This window comes from Chlorocebus sabaeus, chromosome 23 (assembly GCF_047675955.1).
Source record: "Chlorocebus sabaeus isolate Y175 chromosome 23, mChlSab1.0.hap1, whole genome shotgun sequence".
NCBI classification, from domain to species: domain Eukaryota; kingdom Metazoa; phylum Chordata; class Mammalia; order Primates; family Cercopithecidae; genus Chlorocebus; species Chlorocebus sabaeus.
In genome coordinates, this window is record NC_132926.1 from 43,712,064 (window position 1) to 43,733,495 (window position 21,432).

The following is a 21,432-nucleotide window of genomic DNA, read 5'->3' on the forward strand; positions in this document are numbered from 1 at the left end:
GAGGCTGAGGTGGGCGGATCACCTGAGGTTGGGAGTTCAAGTCCAGCCTGGCCAACATGGTGAAACCCCGTCTCTACTAAAAATACAAAAATTAACCGAGTGTGGTGGCACATGCCTGTAATCCCGGCTACTTGGGAGGCTGAGGCCTGAGAATTGCTTGAACCCAGGAGGCGGAGGTTGCAGAAAAAAGAAAGGAAAAGAAAAGTTAAAAAAAGCAAATGTAAAGCCAGGCACAGTGGCCTTGCCTGTAGGCCCAGTTACTCGGGAGGCTGAGGTGGGAGGAATGCTGGAGCCCAGGAGTTTGAAGCCAGTCTGAGCAACATAGTGAGACTCTATCTCAAAAAAAAAAAAAAAAAAAAAAAAAAAAAAACAACAAAGAAATTATCCCTGAACCTTGAGATTTTGAGTTACTTATTTTCTTTTATAAAATTATCCCTTTTTTCGAAATTTCCATAATGAACATGTATTAATTTTAACACTAAGATGGCAGGAATTATAAATACAGCAAAATATCACTTTTGTGCTTCATTTTTATGAAGGTCCTGGTTTTATCATCTGTCACTCCACAGCTGACCTTCATTTCTCTTTGTGAGGCTACAAAGTAGAAAAGGGTAGCATTTCTAGAAAGAGACTCTAGTCAAAGATACGCAAAGTGGTATTCTTCTCTACTAGAACCTCCCCCTTTACCTAGCAACATCCACTGGGCCACTTCCCATTAGGCCTGGAAGAAACAAGAAAAAGCCACTAGGGGAATAAGAAAAGAAAAAAGAAGCCAGGTGCAGTGGCTGACACCTGTAATCCCAGCACTTTAGGCAGGCAGATAACCTGAGGTCAGGAGTTTGAGACCAGCCTGGCCAACATGGCAAAACCCATCCATACTAAAAATACAAAAATTAGCCGGGTGTGGTGGCAGGCGCTTGTAATTCCAGGAGGCTGACGCAGGAGAATTGCTTGAACCCGGGAGGCAGCGGAGGTTGCAGTGAGCCAAGATTGCGCCATTGCACTCTACCCTGGGGGATAGAGTGAGGCGAGGCTCTGCCTCCAAAAAAAAAAAAAAAAGAAAAAAGAAAAAGGAAAAAGGAAAAGCCACTGGCCCTAAGAATGAAAACACCCAACACTGTATTCCCAAGACAAAGCCTCACCATCCTGAAGCAGCAGATTCTAGAAAGCATACCTTCATCATGAGCACCCTCCCCGATGGGAATCCCAACATACACCATCACATTAACAGCATCAGACACATCTAAATGAAGATTTGTTGTACCAACTCTTCTATCTTCTGCTGTTATCAACCCTGAAGGAGAAAGAAAAATATGCAAGGTGAAGAGCCAATATTCGGAAGAATCCACATCAACGCGACATCTGAAAACATGCTCAAGGGTGTTCTTAAATGAGTAAAATTAGGAGAGTGAAGTCTATTTGTTTATGAAGAAATCACTTTCATCTTTTTTATACTGTTTTAAGACTGATTCTCATTGACGATGGCCACAGAACAAATCTACCTCCAAAAAACGATCTCTCCATGAAAAACAAAACAGATATGGGCATTAGGCGTATTCAGATAAAGCTGAGCTTTCACTGTGATTTAGGTCATCACTGGCCTTCACAAAGCACTGGCTGGGTAGCATGGCACCCAGACCTCTTCATTATTATTTTGTCAAGTCTCTTAGACTCGAGAATATGGCTCCTTAGGTAGTTTTTGACATGAAACTTCCTCACTACTGGAGACATGTAAGCTTATGGTTTGGGCATACATGGATGTTATAAAAACCAGTATGACAAAAGCAAACATATTCAAGACTATCTTGGATACTATTCACTTCTCTAGCACTTGCCTGCAATCATCTCTATACTTGACATTGACCACAGATCTCCCTCTATAGTTGAAATAAGAACAACAGTCCCCCAAAAGAGCAATTTTAGCCTCTCCCTCATACCATAGGCGTTGTACATCTTGGGGCCCAGATCAGGCCTTACAAAGTAGCTAGGTAGCCTAGAGGCCAGATTGAGCCTGCCATCTCGTTTGGTATATTCTGGCAGAGGAAGGTTCTCCATCAGATCTTCAAACCTATAAAAGTGCAGGAAAGATGACTTAGCTTGTTATAGGGGAAGAAAGCCAACAGACAAAGTTCACTTTTCTGTGACTACTCTGTGATGGCTTCTGAAGATGACACCACCACAGGTCACTAACCTGGTTGGCATCATGTCTCGAAAATCTTCCCCAGGAGGCCAGTCCTTGAGTTTGAGCACCATTGGCTGCCCATCTTCTGACCGTAGTCGTTCTGGAAGACAGAGAGTACTCCCACAAACATCTGCTGGTTTGGCTGGTGTCTGATTTTCAACAGTGACTAAGTTTTAGGAGACTAACCTCTTTTTTTTTTTTTTTTTGAGACAGTCTTGCTCTGTCACCCGGGCTGGAATACAGTGGCATGATCTTGGCTCACTGCAACCTCCGCCTCCCGGTTTGAAGCGGTTCTCCCTGCCTCAGCCTCCTGAGTAGCTGGGATTATAGGCGACCACCACCACGCCCAGTTAATTTTTGTATTTTTAGTAGAGACGGGGTTTTGCCATGTTGGCCAGGCTGGTCTCGAACTCCTGACCTCAGATGATCCACCTGCCTTGGCCTCCCAAAGTGCTGGGATTACAGGCATAAGGCACTGTGCCTGGCCTAGGAGACTAACCTTTTATTTCAGACTTGTAAACCCCCATAATGGACTAGGTGGGCTTTGTTTTCCTCACTCACTACTTCAGTGTGTGTCTTATTTTTCCATCTTACAGGGATTCTATCCCCCTTTCTCAGAGTAAAGTGCTCTGCACAGTTCATGGAATCACATGATTAAGTCCAGGCATGCTCTGAGAGTCATGCGATTGCCATGTAAGCTACAGAGTTGGTACCAGGGCAGAATGTTCCCCTACCAAGTGGGTATAATTTGGATTTATTTATTTATTTATTTATTTATTTATTTATTTTTGAGACAGAGTCTCACTCCATCACCCAGGCTGGAGTGCAGTGGTGCCACCTTGGCTCATTGCAACCTCTGCCTCCTGGGTTCAAGTGATTCTCCCGCCTCAGCTTCCTGAGTAGCTGGGTTTATAGGCACACACCATGCCCGGCTAATTTTTGTATTTTTAGTAGAGACGAGGTTTCGCTAAGTTGGCCAGGCTGGTCTTGAACTCCTGACTCCAAGTGATCCACGCCTCAGCCTCCGAAAGGACTGAAATTAAAGGAGCGAGTGACCACGCCCGGCTGTCTGTTTTTAAATTTTTTTTTTTTTTTTTTTTGAGACGGAGTCTTGCTCTGTCGCCCAGGCTGGAGTGCAGTGGCCGGATCTCAGCTCACTGCAAGCTCTGCCTCCCGGGTTCACGCCATTCTCCTGCCTCAGCCTCCCGAGTAGCTGGGACTACAGGCGCCCGTCACCTTGCCCGGCTAGTTTTTTGTATTTTTTAGTAGAGATGGGGTTTCATCGTGTTAGCCAGTATGGTCTCGATCTCCTGACCTCGTGATCCACCCGTCTCGGCCTCCCAAAGTGCTGGGATTACAGGCTTGAGCCACCGTGCCCGGCCTGTTTTTAATTTTTAATTAATTAATTTTTTCAAGTCCCTATTATGCCCCAGAATATAATTTATTATTCAAGGGCAGAGCTGGGCATATAGATGCTTATTTTCCAGTCTGCTATTACTGAACTAGAGATGAAAGCTACTTACTGCATATGATCTCGAAACCATCCCAGAAATCCCGAACTTTCACATCGGAAATTATAGCACAGTTCCTGCAGTTCACCAAGTCTACATCCTGGTCTCCAAATTCCTGGCTAAAGGCTTCTGGCTTCCAGAGCTCAGACTTGAGCTTTTTATGTACCCCCGAAACCAGCACTGGCTGTGGAAACAAAAATATCCCAATCAGAGCAATCCAGGAAAAACTTCCGGCTTCAGGGCTGAGACAGAATAGGAGAGTTTCCTGAGGAGGGCCTCCTCTTCTCCAGGAAGCTCTACTGTTCTTTCCCAGTTGTATAATCCATGGATTTCCACATGTCAACTAAAGTGAAAGGAAATGCTTCTACTCCATCGTTATGCTTAATTCTCACCCTGGGGAAATCACTTTTGTTGCCCTAATACCTACCACTGTTTTGAGGTGAGAGGACAAAAAGCTGACAAGTGCAACTTTGTACTTTGTGAACACTTCCTCATATTGAAAATGAGGAAGCCATGAGCTCCCCTTCCTCAAGCACCTGCTCAAGTTTTTAAAGTTGGGAGTGTTATCACACTATCAAAAAACTTGTGTGGCCTTAAAACATTTACCTAGAAAAGTACTACCTACCTCCAACCCCTCCTCTGCCCCATCTTAAAATCACACTTCTCTAAAGGTGTCATCAATGCCAGATCACCACCTAACAGACATTTCGACTGCCTTTTTAAGAACACAGAACTATATAGCTTAGAAACAAGAGGATGCAAAGTGCGTTTTTAGTAATCTCCTTGCTTTTATTTATTTATTATTTATTTTTGAGGTGGAATCTTGCTCTGTTGTCCAGGCTGGAATGTAGTGGCATGATCTTGGCTCACTGCACCCTCTGCCTCCCAGGTAAAGTGATTCTCCTGCCTCACCCTCCCAATCGCCTTGGATTACAGGCGCCCACCACCATGCCCAGCTAGTTTTTTTTTATATTTTTAGTAGAGACAGGATTTCACTATGTTGGCCAAGCTAGTCTTGAACTCCTGACCTCAGATGATGTGCCTGCCTTGGCCTCCCAAAGTGCTGAGATTACAGGCGTGAGCCACTGTGTCTGACCATCTCCTTGCTTTTAAAAACCCAAAACAATTCGAAGTTGCAAGGCTATTACAATAACCTAACTATGTCTAAATCTCCCTGGCAAAAAGAGAGACCTGGAATTGTCCAAGTGGCTGTGGTAGGCAGGCAGATAGTTGGCCCTTGGAACGACTTATTCTTGCTTACCTGACCTTGCTTCCAACACTCCCGGAAGATCTTCCAGTTGTTTTTGTTGCTGGGGTCATGGAGACACAGAAGCCTCCCATCACAAAGCCAGGAGTGAGAAGTATGGGGATCTAGCACATTTAACCCCATCACCATCTCCTTCACTTCCTTCTGGGTATCAGTCAAGTTGCAGGCCCGCTTTGAAGCATCTGAGGTTTTCTTATTTTCTACCACTGAGGCAATGATGTGGTCAAGAAAGTTGGGTAGGCTGGCCTTGCTCTTCACTCCCTGTCAGACACAAATCCATCAGGTAACGGCATTCAAAAAACTGTCTCACAATTGTATTCACAAGGAGTTCTGACCTATCTGATTAAATTCTACAAAAGTTATTAAAATGCCTTTTACAACTGGAAGGGGGATAATAAGTCAACACCTTAAATTCTTTTATCCTTCATATTTTATCTTAACATTTAGGAAAGAAAAGTATAACAGATCCCTTCTGCCTCGAGAGATCTGAGACCTAAGAAATACTTTTGGCATCAGCCATTCAGTATACAAAGCACATATGCATGCAGACTACAGGCATCATCAAATGCTGTAACTGAGTAGAATAAGGTCACTTAGTTTGAGGGTTCTAAATTTTTCCTAACCAGCATGCCCAAGGGATACAATACTTCAATTCAGTAACTGAAGTGACTTATCAAGGCAGTGGTTTTCTACCAGGGAGTACCTCAATGATGGGTGTAGCAGAGTGTCCAAGAGCAACTGTATATTCTGAAAGCAGTCTCCTACTCTCCATTTTTTCCTTACTACTATCCCACTGAGAATCACTCACCTGTTTCAGTTGATGGGAAAGCTCAGGCCCACAGATGAAAGTGACATACCTAAGGTCACAGAACTGAAGGTGGGGAAGCTTTTATAAACTGGATAATCCTATGCTTACAGTATTACTAATCCCTATCTCTATAAAGTATGTATAATTATGTAACATCATGGGAGAATTAGAAAAAGAACTGGTGGTATAATCAGCAAGTATATATGAAACAGTACCCAAAGTAATTGTTTTGTTTGCTTTTAAAAAGTTACTTATCCAGGCCAGGCATGGTGGCTCACGCGTGTTAATCCCAGCACTTTGGGAGGCCGAGGCGGGTGGATTACCTGAGGTCAGGAGTTCGAGACCAGCCTGGCCAACATGATGAAACCCTATCTCTACTAAAAATACAAAAATTAGCCCGGTGTGGTGGCACATGCCTGTAGTCCTAGCTACTTGCTTGGGAGGGAGGCTAAGGCAGGAGAATTGCTTGAACCCGAGAGGCAGAGGTTGCAGTGAGCTGAGAGCATGCCACAGCACTCCAGCTTGGGCAACAGAGTGAGACTGTGTCTCAAAAAAAACACAAAACACAAAACAAAAAACAGTCACTTATCCAAAAGAGAAACAAATAACCCAAATTGTATAGAGGGCTCAGTCACCCACAATTCATCACATTTCAGGTATTAGTCATAAAACAAAATAAGAAACATGTTTATGTATTCACTTGAAATGATCTGCAGGACATATAAACTAAAAATCAGAAAAGCAAGGTGTAGAACATTTGTATGAAAGGGGAAAAACATACATACGAATTATCATATCTCGAGAAACACTGGAGACTTCTAGAAAGGGAAACAGGTGGCTGGGAGGCAAGGGTGCAAAAGAAACTTTTCACTCCAAACCTTTTTTATTTTATTTATTTATTTATTTTTTTGAGATGGATCTCCCTCTGTCGCCTAGGCTGGAGTGCAGTGGTGCGATCTTGGCTCACTGCAACTTCCACCTCCCAGGTTCAGGCGATTCTCCTGCCTCAGCCTCCCGAGTAGCTGGGATTACAAGCATGTGCAATCATGCCTGGCTAATTTTTGTAGTTTTTCAGTAGAGACAGGATTTCACCACATTGGTCAGGTTAGTCTTGAACTCCTGACCTCAAGTGATCTGTCCACCTCAGCCTCCCAAAGTGCTGGGATTATAGGTGTGAGACACCGTGCCCAGCCTCTTTTCTATCTTTCAGATATTGTACCTTGTAAATTCATTCATTCAATAAATGCTTACTAAACATGACTGGATGAAACACCATGGCACTGGGGATATACTACAGAATAGTCAAAAATGCCTTTAGGAGAGGCAAGAGACAGAAAATCAAACATGTAATAGGTCAGATGGTAATGAGTGCTATAAAAAAACAAAGAAGTGAAAATAGGTATGTGCAGAAGGGTGATATATGAAGAAAGGGTTACTGAGGGTAACATTTCAGGAGTTAGGTGAGGGAGCTGATGATGAAGCAAGTGAGGTGGTTACATGGGAAAGAAATTCTAGGTGGAGGACATAACAAGAGCAAAGGCCCTGAAGAGGGAGCATGCCTGGCCATGTTCAAAGAAGGTGGGTGTGGCTGGAGTGGAGTGAACAGGACAGAGAGTGGTAGTTGAAGTCAGAAAGGTGAAAGGATGATGAATAGATAGGGCTATGGCCTCAGAGTCCAGGTGCGTGACTCTACTCATGTGTAAGCACTATAAGGACTCTGTTCATCTTATGAGAGAAAAAGGAAGCCCTTAAAGGATTTCAGGCAGAGGTGATATGATCTGACTTATATTTTATTATTTTTCTCCATTTCATTTCTTTTTTAATTTTTATTTCTTAATAAAAAGTCTCCCATGGGATGACTTATATTTTAAAAGAACTACTCTAGCTACTGTGTTGAAAATACACTGTAGATTGTAAAGGGCAGAAACAAGGGGACCTATAAGGAATTTATTGCAAAAACTTAGGCAAGATGTTGGATCAGAACAGAGAGGAAGCAATAGAGCTGATGAAAAATGAGTGGATTCTGAATATAGTTTAAAGATCAAATTTGAAAGGATTTGCTAACGAATTTGATATGAAAGGTAAGACAGGCGAGTCCCAAATGATTCTAAGATTTCTGGTGCAAGCAATCAGAAGGACAGAGATGTCACCAACCAGTAGGGGAAAACTAAGGAGAAGCAGGCTTATGGTCAGAAGATCAGGAGTTCAGGCTTAGATGCATTAAACGTTTGAGACATCTATTAGATATCCAAGAATACAATAAAAATGTACTGTCTAGGTTTAAAAAAAAAAATTAATGCCTGTTATTATCAAGAAAAACAAGTAATCAGTGTATTAACTTTTCTGCTGATGACTGAAAAATTTCAAAATCTCAATTTTTACGGACTTCCTAACATGGTACAAAAAGTTCACTACTTAAAAAGATCTCAAACATTCCCAAAACTTTAAAGAGAGACCTTGTCAACTTGACAATGTAGAGACCACAAATCACCCATGTACCCTCTAACCCAATTATCTGATCTCTGATGGTTCTTTCATGGAAAAGCTGCAAAGGCTCGAGTTGCAGAGCGGACACTTACTGCTGAGGATGTAGAGAAGACCGGGGGAAAGGGTATGCCTGTGTCCAAGGGGGTTTGAGGAAGTTTTCCAGGCCCGGAGTGAAGGAGGTCTCGAAGGCTAGACCCTTCGGTTTTGTTGTTGGAGGCAGTGGGACCCAGCAACAGACTGTTAAAAAGCTTTGGAGTCAACGGAGAGACCTTTGCAGTGGAGTTGAACGAGTCCAGCCCAAAGGGCGAATGAGACTCTTTATTGAGCACCGACCTCAGGGACCCTGCTTCTGTAAGAACATAACCGGGAATAGCATTAGGTACGAAAAGGAATACTCAGCACACAACTGACCCCTGAAAATCAGTCACATGGGAAGGAGGAAAGATTGTCTCCCTTCCCCTGCACCCCCCAAACTGTGTATGGTTTGTTTGGGTCAAGCCTTACAAGCTAGAATTATACGAGGTCTCACAGCCAAGGAGAAGCTCTCCTACTACTTCTTTACCAGATCTGAATTTCAAACTCCCTTTTGTTGTCATCCATCTTCCAACTCCCTCACTTTCTAAGATAGTGTTTAACGTGTATCTCCAGAATACCTGTACTGAAGTCACTTGGAGTGCCTGTTAAAAATGGAGATTGTTACCCTCAGAGATTCTGATTTCATAGTTCTGGGTGGGACACAGGAATCTGCATTTTTAACCATTCCCCAGCTGATTCTTGTGCCCAGCTGAAAACTTCTGCTCTAAGTCTAGCTCTCAACCCTGGCTGTATAACAGAACCATCTGAGAAGCTTGTTAAAAGTATTGTATATGGCTGGGCATGGTGGCTCACGCCTGTAATCCCAGCACTTTGGGAGGCCAAGACAGGTGGATCACCTGAGGTCGGGAGTTTGAGACCAGCCTGACCAACATGGAGAAACCTCGTCTCTACTAAAAATACAAAAAAATTAGCTGGGTGTGGTGGTGCATCCCTGTAATCCCAGCTACTTGGGAGGCTGAGGCGGGAGAATCACTTGAACCCAGGAGGCGGAGGTTGCAATGAGCCAAGATCGCGCCATTGCACTCCAGCCTGAACTCCAGGCAACAAGAGTGAAACTCCGTCTCAAAACAAAACAAAAAAACAAACAAACAAAAAACCCCTTGTATAAATCCTGACTAAGGAGATCCAGGGTAGGGCCCAGGAATCTGCCTTTTTAGAGAAGTTCCACTTCTAGAAAGAAGTTGAAAGGCAGTCCCTCATTTTTATGTGATTAGCCAGAGAAAGCAAGCAGCACGTTTCATAAATGTGCATGATAATGTGTGAGTTCAAAGAATCCTGGAAAAAATTCATGACTTCTACCACAGGCAGAACAGAGGTTTGTCTGCATTTCACCTTTTGTTTCTTCTTTAGCCTTCTGAGTTGCTAAATCTGCCAACCAATGCAGGGCGGAGGAGGGTGGGGCCGTGTCAGGACAAGGAGGCCTGATGGCTTTCAGTTCACTATTGCTATTTGATGCCAAACTGTCTGTTTTCAGAGGCTCTTCAGATCTGATGTCAGTGCTGTCGGCTTTGGGAACATGGTCCGGCTCTGGAGTTGTTATTGGTGCCGGTCCTCCTCCGCCTGAGAAGGTAGTTTCGTTTCCAGAAGAGGCACTAGGGTTTATGCTAGGAAGCTGAAACACAGAAGGCCAACATGACTGGAGTGCTGTCCTTGGGTAGAAAAAAATACAACACAACTAGTAATGGCTTCACATACTAAATAGGTCTGGGAAGAATAATCTGTCCTGTAAACTGGCATTTCATACATTCTTTAATTCAACATATATTTATTGAGTCCTACAACATGCCAGAAACCAGGTTAGGTTCTGTGGAAAGATCAGTGAATGAGGCTTGAAGTTTCTAATCTAAAATAAAGAGTTAGCACGCCAGACACAATTTCTGCAATGGCGAATTGGTAATTTAAATGACCTCGTGGTGCTGTTCTTAGGATTACATAAAATAGTATATGCAAAGGGCTTAGCATAACTCCGACACACATAAATGCTAAATAAATGTTTATTACTCACTGATTTTTCCAAATAATTTGCTCTATCTAGAGTATTTGCATATTTGCATACTCTATATAGTCAACTCTACTGAAAATATATCTCAAGACCCCTCAGCATTAATCCCTGTGCCTCTTATCATCAACGATATGTTGTAGCAGTGTTGCCAGAAAGGCCATGGAATGTAAGCAGTTGGTTGTGGGTGTTTGAAAAGAAAACCAGGCCGGGTGCGGCAGCTCGTGCCTGTAATCCCAGAATCTTGGGAGTCCAAGGTGGGTGGATCACTTGATGTCAGGAGTTCGAAACCAGCCTGAGCAACATGGTGAAACCCTGTCTCTACTACAAATACAAAAACTACCCGGGTATGGTGGCGCATGCCTGTAGTTCCAGCTACTTGGGAGGCTGAGGCATGAGAATCATGTGAACCCGGGAGGCAGAGGTTGCAGTGAGCCGAGATCATGACACTGTACTCCAGTATGGGCAACAGAGTAAGACTCTGTCTCAAAAAAACAAAACAAAACAAAATAAAACAAAAACGGACAGAGCAATCTGAAAACCACTGCCTCTGAACCCAACTCAGTGAGCCAATCTTCCTATTTCTGTCTTCTGCACCCGAGATGAATCCAGTGATAGGGACCATGTGCCTTCTCAGGTAAGACTCAAGACCAGCAGTATTCTTAGCAACCTTTTCTATATTCTTTACCCATACAAAGACCCTGAGGTATGTATCTTGACAAGATGCTAAGAATCTCTTTGTGCTATCAGTCAACCATGAACCGGTTTAAAGATGAATGAAGAGAGACTGTACCAATCAGGAGTAATTAAAATCCTTTGAGTAAAGTCCTTTAACCTCTCTCTAGAAAGGCTTCCCCATCTCCTGATTCCTCAGGAATCCTACAGTAGTCTGGCATAACAGAGTTGAAAAGGGGGCATACCCTGGTACAAAAAAATTTAAGCTTCACTTAGTTATACCCACACACACCAGTTTACCTGTGACATCCCATTGGTGACGGCAGGTCTCAATACAGATTTGTTCTGTCGACTGATACAAGGGCAGTTTGCTTTAATTCCCCACTTGCCCCGGGCGGCATGTACCATGTCTCCAATATTGTAAAGAGCTGGGAAAAAAAGGTAAACAATAAAAATAACACCAGAATACTTGTATATGCCACATATTTTGCTAAGAGTGTTCTTTACATTATCTCCCTCAATCCTTACCACATTTCAATAAGGTAGCTGCTTTTATCTTCAATTTCTGATGATCAAACTGAGACCGAGAGAAGTTAGGTCATTTGCTCAAGTACATAAAGCTGGTAAACAGAAGCACTAAGACTTTAGCCCAGGTATAACTACCCCTAAAGTTCTGCTACTTTTGAGCACGAAGCTATACTCCTTTCCCTCTTCTAGTAAACATTAACACAGTATCCTCCAGGAGAAACTCTAGGGGTAGATTCTTTAGTGTTCAAGAGTGTAAATATTGGCCAGTTGTGGTGGCTCACGCCTCTAATCCCAGCACGTGGGAGGCCAAGGCAGAAGAATTGCTTTGAGATCAGGAGTTTGAGGCCAACCTGACCAACATGATGAAACCCCATCTCTACTAAAAATACAAAAATTTGATGAGCATGATGGTGCGTGCCTGTAATTCTAGCTACTTGGGAGGCTGAGGCACGAGAATCGCTTGAATCTAGGAGGCAGAGGTTGCAGTGAGCTGAGATCATGCCACTGTACTCCACCCTGGGTGACAGGGTGAGACTCCACCTCAGAGTGTAAACATTTGGAATTGTATACTGTACTGTAAGTTATACCTTAAAAAAAAGGTAAAGCCTAATTAATAGATCAATGTAAACTTTATATGGGTAAATATTTAACTATACTTAGACCTGCAGGGAGCAGGCATCCTACCACTGCACTCAGGAAACCCTTTGGCTTAGAATCAGTGGGGTATAAGGGATCCAGGGATGCTCCACCAAAAAATTTTTTTTTTTTTTTTTTTTGGAGACAGTCTCACTGTATCACCTAGGCTGGAGTGCAGCGGTGTGATCTTGGCTCACTGCAACCTCTGCCTCCTGGGTTCAAGCAATTCTCCTGCTTCGGTCTCCCCAGTAGTTGGGATTACAGGCGCCTACCACCATGCCTGGCTAATTTTGTATTTTTAGTAGAGATGGGGTGTCACCATGTTGGCCAGGCTGGTCTCGAACTTCTGACCTCAAGTGATTTACCCGCCTCAACCTCCCAAAGTGCTGGGATTACAGGTGTGAGCCACCGTGGCTAGACTGTGGCAAAGCTTTCTTAAGTGGAGGATAATATAGGCAGTAGTTTGGCAGAGTCATCACCTTCAGTGCATGTATGTTAATGGAAGTACAGAAGCTAGGCATACAGAACTTCTAGAAGAATCACTGAAGTAAACTGGGATTGTGACACAAACATGACCATTCATTCCTACTGCTGAGCAAGCTGTTTTCCTCATGGATTCAAGATATCTTATTATCTTCAGCTGGATTTATTTTATTTTTTAATTATATGAGATGGGGTCTTCCTATGTTGACCAGTCTGGTTTTGAACTCCTGGCTTCAAGTGATCCTCCAATCTTGGCCTCCCAAAGTGCTGGGATTACAGGCGTGAGCTACCACTCCTGACCATTTTAGCTGTTTTACAAGCCTAAAACCAGAAGTCCTTCTGAAAGCCTAGGCACTGGCTTTTTCATTCTGGTCCAGCCAATCGCAGGAATGTGAAATGGTATCAGGAAACAAGACCAGGTCCTCTAATCAGTAAAGGGGAGCAGAGTGTGCAGTGGCCATATGCACACTAACACACATCTAAAGATCCAAATTTGGCTGAGCACGGTGGCTCATGGTTATACTCCCAGCACTTTGGGAGGCTGAGGTGGGAGGGTCACTTGAGGCCAGGAGTTCAAGACTAGCCTGCACAACATATTGGGACCTCATCTCTGAAAAAAAAAAAAAAATTAAATTAAATAATAAGCCAGGTGTGGTGGTGCATGCCTGTAGTCCTAGCTACTTGACAGGCTGAGGTGGGAGCATCACTTGAGGCCAGGAGTTCAAGGCTGCAGTAAGCTATGATCACACCACTGCACTCCAGCCTGGGTGACAGAGCAGACAGTGTCTCTTCAATCATCATCATCATCATCATCATCCAGATTCTCAGAGAAATATGATGATGCTTAAAAGAAAAAATCAGGCTAAATCATTTCAAAAAATGTTATGGTGTATGGCTATCTCAACTAAAAACATTTTTTCCACCAAATCTAAAAAAGGAATTTCTTTACCTGTGCCAGGAATAATTTGCGTGGGCATGAGATTCTCTGGTTCGTGGGACTGTCCCTTTGCACACTTCAACCAGGAGAAAACTTCTTCGTCACCCATCTCTTCTGTCTCTGAAACAGAAATGAATGATTTTACTTATAAGGGTCACAAAAATGGATCCTTCTCAGTGAGTGGGAGTTTCAGAACCCCAAAGGCCAATTTTCTCATGGCCAAAGGAGATAACAGCTAATTAAAAAAAAAAAAAAGCCCCTGCTTTACTGAGATTTCATTTATTTATTTATTTATTTTTGAGACAAGGTTTGGCTCTATCATCCATGCTGGAGTCTAGTGGCTTGATCATGGCTCACTGCAACCTCCGCCTCCCTGGCTCAAGCCATCCTCCCACCCTAGCCTGCAGAGTAGCTGGGACTACAGGAATGCACCATTACTCCCAACTAATGTTTGTATTTTTTTGTAGAGATGGAGTTTCGCCATGTCACCCAGGCTGGTCTTCAACTCCTGGGCTGGCCTTGGCTTCCCAAAGTGCTGGGATAACAGGCATGAGTCACTGTGCCCAACCTAAGGTATAATTTATAAAGAATAAATCCAGCAATTTAAAGTGTTTACTTCAGTGAGTTTAGAGAAACTGAATGAACAACTACCACAATCATGACAAAGAACCTTTCTATTCCATCTACGAAAGTTCTCTCAGGCTTTTTGTAGTCAATTCTCTTCCCTCAAGCCCTGGCCATCAGTGATCAACTTTATAATACTAAAGTTTTGCTTTTCAAAAATTTCATATAAATGGAAGCATGTAGGATGCAGTTTTTGTGTTGGGTTTCTTTCACTTAGCATAATGCTTTTGAGTCACCTACATTGTTGTGTGTATTAGTGATTCATCCTTTTTATAGCTGAGTAGTATTCCACGGTATGAATGTGCCATAACTTATCTGTTCATCAGCTGGTGAACATTTGGACTGTGTCCAATTTTTGGCTATTATAAATAAAGCTGCTACACGGCTGGGCGCAGTGGCTCACACCTGTAATACCAGCACTTTGGGAGGCCGAGGTGGGCTCAGGAACTTGAGCCCAGGACTTTGAGACCAGCCTGGACAACATGACAAAAAAAAAAAAAAAAAAAAAAATTAGCCAAGTGTGGTGGTGCATGCCTATGGCCCCAGCTACTTGGGAGACTGAGGTAGGAGGACTGTTTGAGCCTGGGAGGCGGAGGCTGCAGGGAGCAGAGATCGCTCCACTGCACTCCAGCCTGGGCAACACAAAGAGACACTGTCTGAAAAACAAAAAACAAAAAACAAAAAAATAAATAAAGCGGATATAAACATTGATGTATAGGTCTTTTTGGGGAAATGTTTTCATTTCTCTTGTAAATACCTAGCAGTGGGATGCTAGGTCATATGGTAAATTTTAGTTTTATAACTTTGTAAGAAATGACCTTATTGCTTTCCAAAGTGATGGTACCAATCTGCATTCCTACCAGCAATATTTAAGAGGTCTACTTCTTCCACATCCTTGATAATACTTGATACTGTCCGGTTTTGTTTCTTTTGAGATGGAGTCTCACTCTGTCGCCCAGGCTGGAGTGCAGTGGCAAGATCTTGGCTCACTGCAACCTCCGCCTCCCAGGTTCAAGCAATTCTCCTGCCTCTGCCTCCCGAGCAGCTGAGACTACAGGCATGTGCCACTATGCCCAGATAATTTTTTGTGTTTTTCATAGAGACAGGGTTTCACCATGTTAGCCAGGATGGTCTCAATCTCCTGACCTCATGATCCACCTGCGTCGGCCTCCCAAAGTGCTGGGATTACAAGTATGAGCTGCTGCGCCCAGCTGATACTGTCAGTTTTAAAAATTTTAGCCATTCTAGTGGACATAATGATTTCTCATTATGGTTTTAATTTATATTTCCCAAATGAATTACAATTTTTCCCATGTACTTATCTGTCATCGATCTATCTTTTTTGGTGAGGTATCTGTTCAAACCTTTTTAAAACTAGCTTGGGCTGGCATGGTGGCTCATACCTGTAGCACTTTGGAAGGCCAATGTGGAAGAATTGCTTGAGCGTAAGAGTTAAACACCAGGATGGGCAACACAGTGAGACCCAATTTCTACAAAACCAAACCAAAACAGAACAACAATAACAAAAAAACGGGCTTGTTTGCCCAGGCTGGTGTCAAACTCCTGCTGGACTCTAGCGATCCTTCTGTCTCAGCCTCCCAAGTAGCTGGGATTATAGGTGTACACCACTATGCACAGCAGCTTTTCATTTGCTTTTTGGAGACAGGGTCTCACTCTGTCACCCAGGCTGGAGTGCAATGGCACAATCATGGCTCACTGCAGCCTCAACCTCCCAGGGTTAAATAAATTCTCCCACCTCAGCCTCCTGAGTAGCTGGGACCACAGGTGAAAGCCACCACGTCTCGCTAATTTTTAAATGTTTTTTTGTAGAGATGAGGTCTCCCTATGTTGCCTAGGCTGGTCCTGAATTCCTGGGCTCAAGCAATCCCACTGCCTTGGCCTCTGTAACTGTTGGGAATACAGGTTATAAGCCACTGTGCCTGGGCTATCTTCATTTTCTTAAATGCGTCTTTTTTTTTTTTTTTTTTGGAGACGGGGTCTCACTCTTTTGCCCAGCTGGAGTGCAGTGGTGCATTCTCGGTTCACCGCAACCTCCGCCTCCTGGGTTGAAGTGATCCTCCTGCCGCAGCTTCCCGAGCAGCTGGAATGACAGGTGCCTGCCACTATGCCCGGCTAATTCTCTGTATTTTTAGTAGGGACGGGGTTTCATCATGTTGGCCAGGCTGGTCTTGAAATCCTGACCTCAGGTGATCCACCTGTCTTGTCCTCCCAAAGTGCTGGGATTACAAGCATGAGTCCACCGTGCCCAGCCTTAACGTGTCTTCTGAAAAGATAAAGTTTTAAACTTGTATATTAGGCTGGGCACAACAGCTCGTGCCTGTAATCCCAGCACTTTGGGAGGCCGAGGCAGGTGGATCACCTGAGGTCAGGAGTTTGAGACCAGCCTGGCCAACACGGTGAAACCCTATCTCTACTAAAAATACAAAAAAATTGGCTGGGTGTGGTGGCGGGCACCTGTAATCCTGACTGCTCGGGAGGCTGAGGCAGGAGGATCGCTTGATCCTGGGAGGTGGAGGCTGCAGTGAGCTAAGATTGCACCACTGCACTCCAGCCTGGGTGACAGGGTGAGACTGCCTCACCAAAAAAAAAAAAAAAAAAAAGAATAAAAAATAAACTTTTTTTTTTTTTTGAGACGGAGTCTCGCTCTGCCGCCTGGGCTGGAGTGCAGTGGCCAGATTTCAGCTCACTGCAAGCTCCGCCTCCCAGGTTTACACCATTCTCCTGCCTCAGCCTCCCGAGTAGCTGGGACTACAGGCGCCCGCCACCTCGCCCGGCTAGTTTTTTTTGTTTTTAGTAGAGACGGGGTTTCACTGTGTTAGCCAGGATGGTCTCAATCTCCTGACCTCGTGATCCACCCGTCTTGGCCTCCCAAAGTGCTGGGATTACAGGCTTGAGCCACCGCGCCCGGCCAAAAAATAAACTTTTGTATTTGTTTTTCATTTGCATTGTGTTCTAAGAAATATTTGTTTAGTGCAAGGATACAAATATTTTATTTCTTTCTAGAAGTTTTAGTTTTAGCTTTTATGTTTAGGCTTATGGTCCACCAAGAGTTAGTATTTTGTATATGGTAGGAGGTAAAGGGAGAAGTTCCTCTTTTTTTCTTTGAATATGGATATACAGTTGTTCCAGTACCATTTATGAAAGGGCTGTCCTTTCCCCTACTGAACTACCTTGGCACCTTTGTCACAGTTGATTATGTAGGTGTGGGTTTACTTCTAGATTGTTTTCTGTTCCCTTACCACAGTGTCTTGATTACTATAGCTTTAATACTAACTCTTGAAATGTAGTACAAGTCCTTCAACTTGAATCTATTTCAAAATTGTTTTGGTTATTCTAGATCCTCTGTATTTCATATACATTTCAGAATCATCTTGTCAATTTCTACAAAATGGCCTACTGAGACTTTGATTTGGAATTGCATTTAATTACATATCAATTTAGAAGAAGTAACAGCTTAGTATTCAATTCTCTATTTTTCTTTTCTTCTCTTTTTTTTTTAAGACGGAGTTTCGCTCGTTGCCCAGGCTGGAGTGCAATGGCATGATCTCTGCTCACCGCAACCTCTGCCTCCTGGGTTCAAGCGATTCTCCTGCCTCAGCCTCCCGAGGAGCTGCGATTATAGGCATGTGCCACCATGCCTGACTAATTTTGTATTTTTAGTAGAGACAGGGTTTCTCCATGTTGGTAAGGCCAGTCTCAAACTCCCGACCTCAGGTGGCCTCCCAAAGTGCTGGGATTACAAGCGTGAGTGAGCCACGGTGCCCGGCGTATTTTTCATTATTATTATTTTTTTCTTTATCTTCTCTTTTTGTAGAGATGGGATCTTGCTGTGTTGCCCAGGCTGGTCTCAAACTCTTGGCCTCAAGTGATTCTCCCACTTCAGCTTCCCAAAGTGCTAGGATTAGACATGAGCCACCACACGCAGCCCATATTCAATCTTCAGATCCACAAATATGGTATATCTCTTCATTTATTTAGATATTCTTTAATTTCAGTAATATGTTGTAGTCTTCAGTGTATGTGTCTTGTAGGTATTGGCTAAATTTGTCCCTAAGCACTTCATGATTTTACAATGCTATTGTAAATAACGCTGCGGTGCAATCTTGGCTCACTGAAGCTTCCGCCTCCCAGGTTCAAGGAATTCTCCTGCTTCAACCTCCCATTACATTTCAATTTCTAATTGTTCACTGCTATTATACAGAAAAATAATTGATCTTTGTATGTTGACTTTGTATCCTGTAACATTGAAAAAAAACTCATTAATTAGCTTTTTTGTAGATCTCTGGATTTCTAAATAGACGATCATGTTGTCTGAGAATAAAAACCATTTTACCTCTTTCCAATCTGTATGTCTCTTTTTTGTTTTCCTTTTCCCCTTTATTTCTTCATACTGACCACTAACTCCAGTAAAATACTGAATAGAAGATACAAAAGCAGACATCCTTGCTTTGTTCCTGAACCTAAGAGGAAGAAGTCAATCTTTCATATTACATATGATATTCTACTTATACACAGTTGTGTTTTTCAAACATTATTTCATTATCATTCTCCAAAGAGCCTTTTCAGATTTTGTTTTGTGATCATTGTGCTCTCCACCCAAGAAATTTTAATACCAGATATACTGTATATCTGTTTATGTATTATGGCCCCCTGAAAGGGCACAAAAAATTTTTAACATTTTAGATTCTCCGTCCCCAGCAAGAGCCAATTTTCACCTGATGAGAATGCACAGCCTAGGTTTTTGATAATTTAGACAAATGATTTTTCTGCTATATCTTGAGATCATGTGGTTATTTTTTAGTCTACTAATATAGTGGACTGCACTGATTTTCAAGTGAACCCCATTTGTTCATGATGTATTATTCTTTTTATGTATCTCTTGACTCAAACTTGCTTAAGTTTTATAAAATATTTTTACATCTATTTTTACATCTATGTTTATAACTGATACTGGGGTTGTAACTTCCTATGCTTCTCACGTCTTTATTTGGTTTTGATGTTAGTATAATGCTGGCTTCATAAAACAAGCTGGTAAGTGTTTCCTCCTATTTTCTGAAAGACTGTGTGCATCGTTGGTATTACTTCCTCCTTAAACGTTTGCTGTAATTTACTAGTAAGGCCACCATCTAGACCTTAAGTCTTCTTTGTTGAAAGGTTTTTGAAACTGCAAATTCAATTTCTTTCTTTCTCTCTTTTTTTTTTTTTTTTTTAGGAGTTTAAGAGCAAAGATTTAATAGGCAAAAACAAAAACAAAAAACAAGAAAGAGAAAGGAAAACAGCTCTCTAGTGAGAGAGAGGGGACTCCCGAGAGGAAAAGACCAGCTGGTGGCAGATGTGCTGGATTTTATAGTCAGGCTTGAGGAGGCGGTGTCTGATTTACATAGGGATTACAGATTGGTTCACTCAGGTATGATGTTTACATAGTATTAGGGGAAGGCTGACTGCCCCACCCTAATCTTATCATGCAAATGAACTTTCCCCTTGGCTGGTGCCATCTTGTCTGCTCCTTACTGTACATGTGCTTGACAAAGAGAAGGGAAGGCGCCTGTAGTCCCAGCTACTCGGGAGGCTGAGGCAGGAGAATGGCGTGAACCCGGGAGGCGGAGCTTGCAGTGAGCTGAGATCTGGCCACTGCACTCCAGCCCGGGTGACAGAGCGAGACTCCGTCTCAAAAAAAAAAAAAAAAAAAAAAAAAAAAAGAGAAGGGAAGATGGAGCTCCCATCTTGAACATGATTTCATAACTGCTAACATCTATGTCTGCAACTCAATTTTACAGGCTGCTCTTTGTCAGAAAGAAAATAATTTGGGGCTGCTTTTCATTAAATGGAAAACCTTACCAAGGACTTCTGTACCCTCAGTATCTGCCTAAGTAATTTCTTTCTTTTTTTTTTTTTTTTGAGACGGAGTCTCGCTCTGTGGCCCAGGCTGGAGTGCAGTGGCCGGATCTCAGCTCACTGCAAGCTCCGCCTCCCGGGTTCATGCCGTTCTCCTGCCTCAGCCTCCCGAGTAGCTGGGACTACAGGCGTCCACCACCTTGCCCAGCTAGTTTTTTGTATTTTTTAGTAGAGACGGGGTTTCACTGTGTTAGCCAGGATGGTCTCGATCTCCTGACCTCGTGATCCACCCGTTTCGGCCTCCCAAAGTGCTGGGATTACAGGCTTGAGCCACCGCGCCCGGCCCCTACATAATTTCTTCTTAACACCTGTATCATTCGGCCCTCTGGAGTGGTAACCCTAACTTCTATTAGGGGGTGTTGGATGAGGGCTCTTTCTGGCTACTTCCTGCTGAAAAGAGGTGTTGTGTGGGGAACAGCAGGTAGGGCTCCTCCTGGGGTTGATCTAAGGGTCCTCAGAAGAAAGGCATGTCCATGTGTGGTTCTGACTGTAGCACCATTTGGAGTTTGATTGCTGTTAGCCATTCCGATGGGTTGTAACACTGGTTTGCCTCCACCAGATGTTGCATTTTGATGAATGCTGTACCTTGGTATCTGGGACGAGGTTCCCAATATGAAGCAGCTATGTTGTCTGGGGTAAATACCTGAGGTTCATCATCTCGTGCCAGGAAAATTTTGGACATGGACACACATGAGGAATTTAGGAGTGGAGGTTTAACAGGCAAAAGAAAGAGAAAGAAAAAGAAAGGAAAACAGATCTCTCACTAGTGAGAGAGAGGGGACTTCCAAGAGGAAAAGACCAATTTTTTAATGTAAAGTTATTTAGGTTCTCTATTTGTTCTCGAGGGAATTTTGATGGTTTGTGTTTTTCATGGAATTTGTCCATTATATCTAAGCTGTAAAAGCATAGGCTGGGCGTGGTGGCTCACACCTGTAATCCCAGCACTTTGGCAGGCTGAGGCGGGCAGATTGCCTGAGGTCAGGAGTTCAAAACCAGCCTGGCCAACATGCCAAAACCCGGTCTCTACTAAAAATACAAAAATTAGCTAGGTTTGGTGGCACGCACCTGTAACCCCAGCCACTTGGGAGGCTAGGGAAGGAGAATCGCTTGAACCCGGAAGGTGGAGGTTGCAGTGGGCTGAGATGGTGCCACTGCACTCCAGCCCGGGAGACAGAGATAGACACTGTCTGAAAAAAAAAAAAAAAATTTATTGGCATGATAATGTTCATTTTACTTATCCTTTTAATGTCTAAAGGATCTGTATTGTGGTCCTCATATTCTTT

General features: G+C 43.2%; 1 protein-coding gene across 1 annotated transcript in view; it reads right to left on the bottom strand.

The window, feature by feature from the left end:
• The window catches only part of KDM3B (lysine demethylase 3B), an 84,552-nt gene that overhangs the window by 8,189 nt on the left and 54,931 nt on the right, over positions 1-21,432 (bottom strand). Inside the window, exons 12-20 of the mRNA XM_008014569.3 lie at positions 13,622-13,729; positions 11,326-11,453; positions 9,684-9,963; positions 8,348-8,604; positions 4,955-5,221; positions 3,706-3,877; positions 2,192-2,282; positions 1,938-2,068; positions 1,175-1,294 (exon numbers count right to left, since the gene is read on the bottom strand). Coding sequence (XP_008012760.1) covers positions 1,175-1,294; positions 1,938-2,068; positions 2,192-2,282; positions 3,706-3,877; positions 4,955-5,221; positions 8,348-8,604; positions 9,684-9,963; positions 11,326-11,453; positions 13,622-13,729 — 1,554 coding nt within the window. The remainder of the gene's footprint in view (positions 1-1,174; positions 1,295-1,937; positions 2,069-2,191; positions 2,283-3,705; positions 3,878-4,954; positions 5,222-8,347; positions 8,605-9,683; positions 9,964-11,325; positions 11,454-13,621; positions 13,730-21,432) is intronic.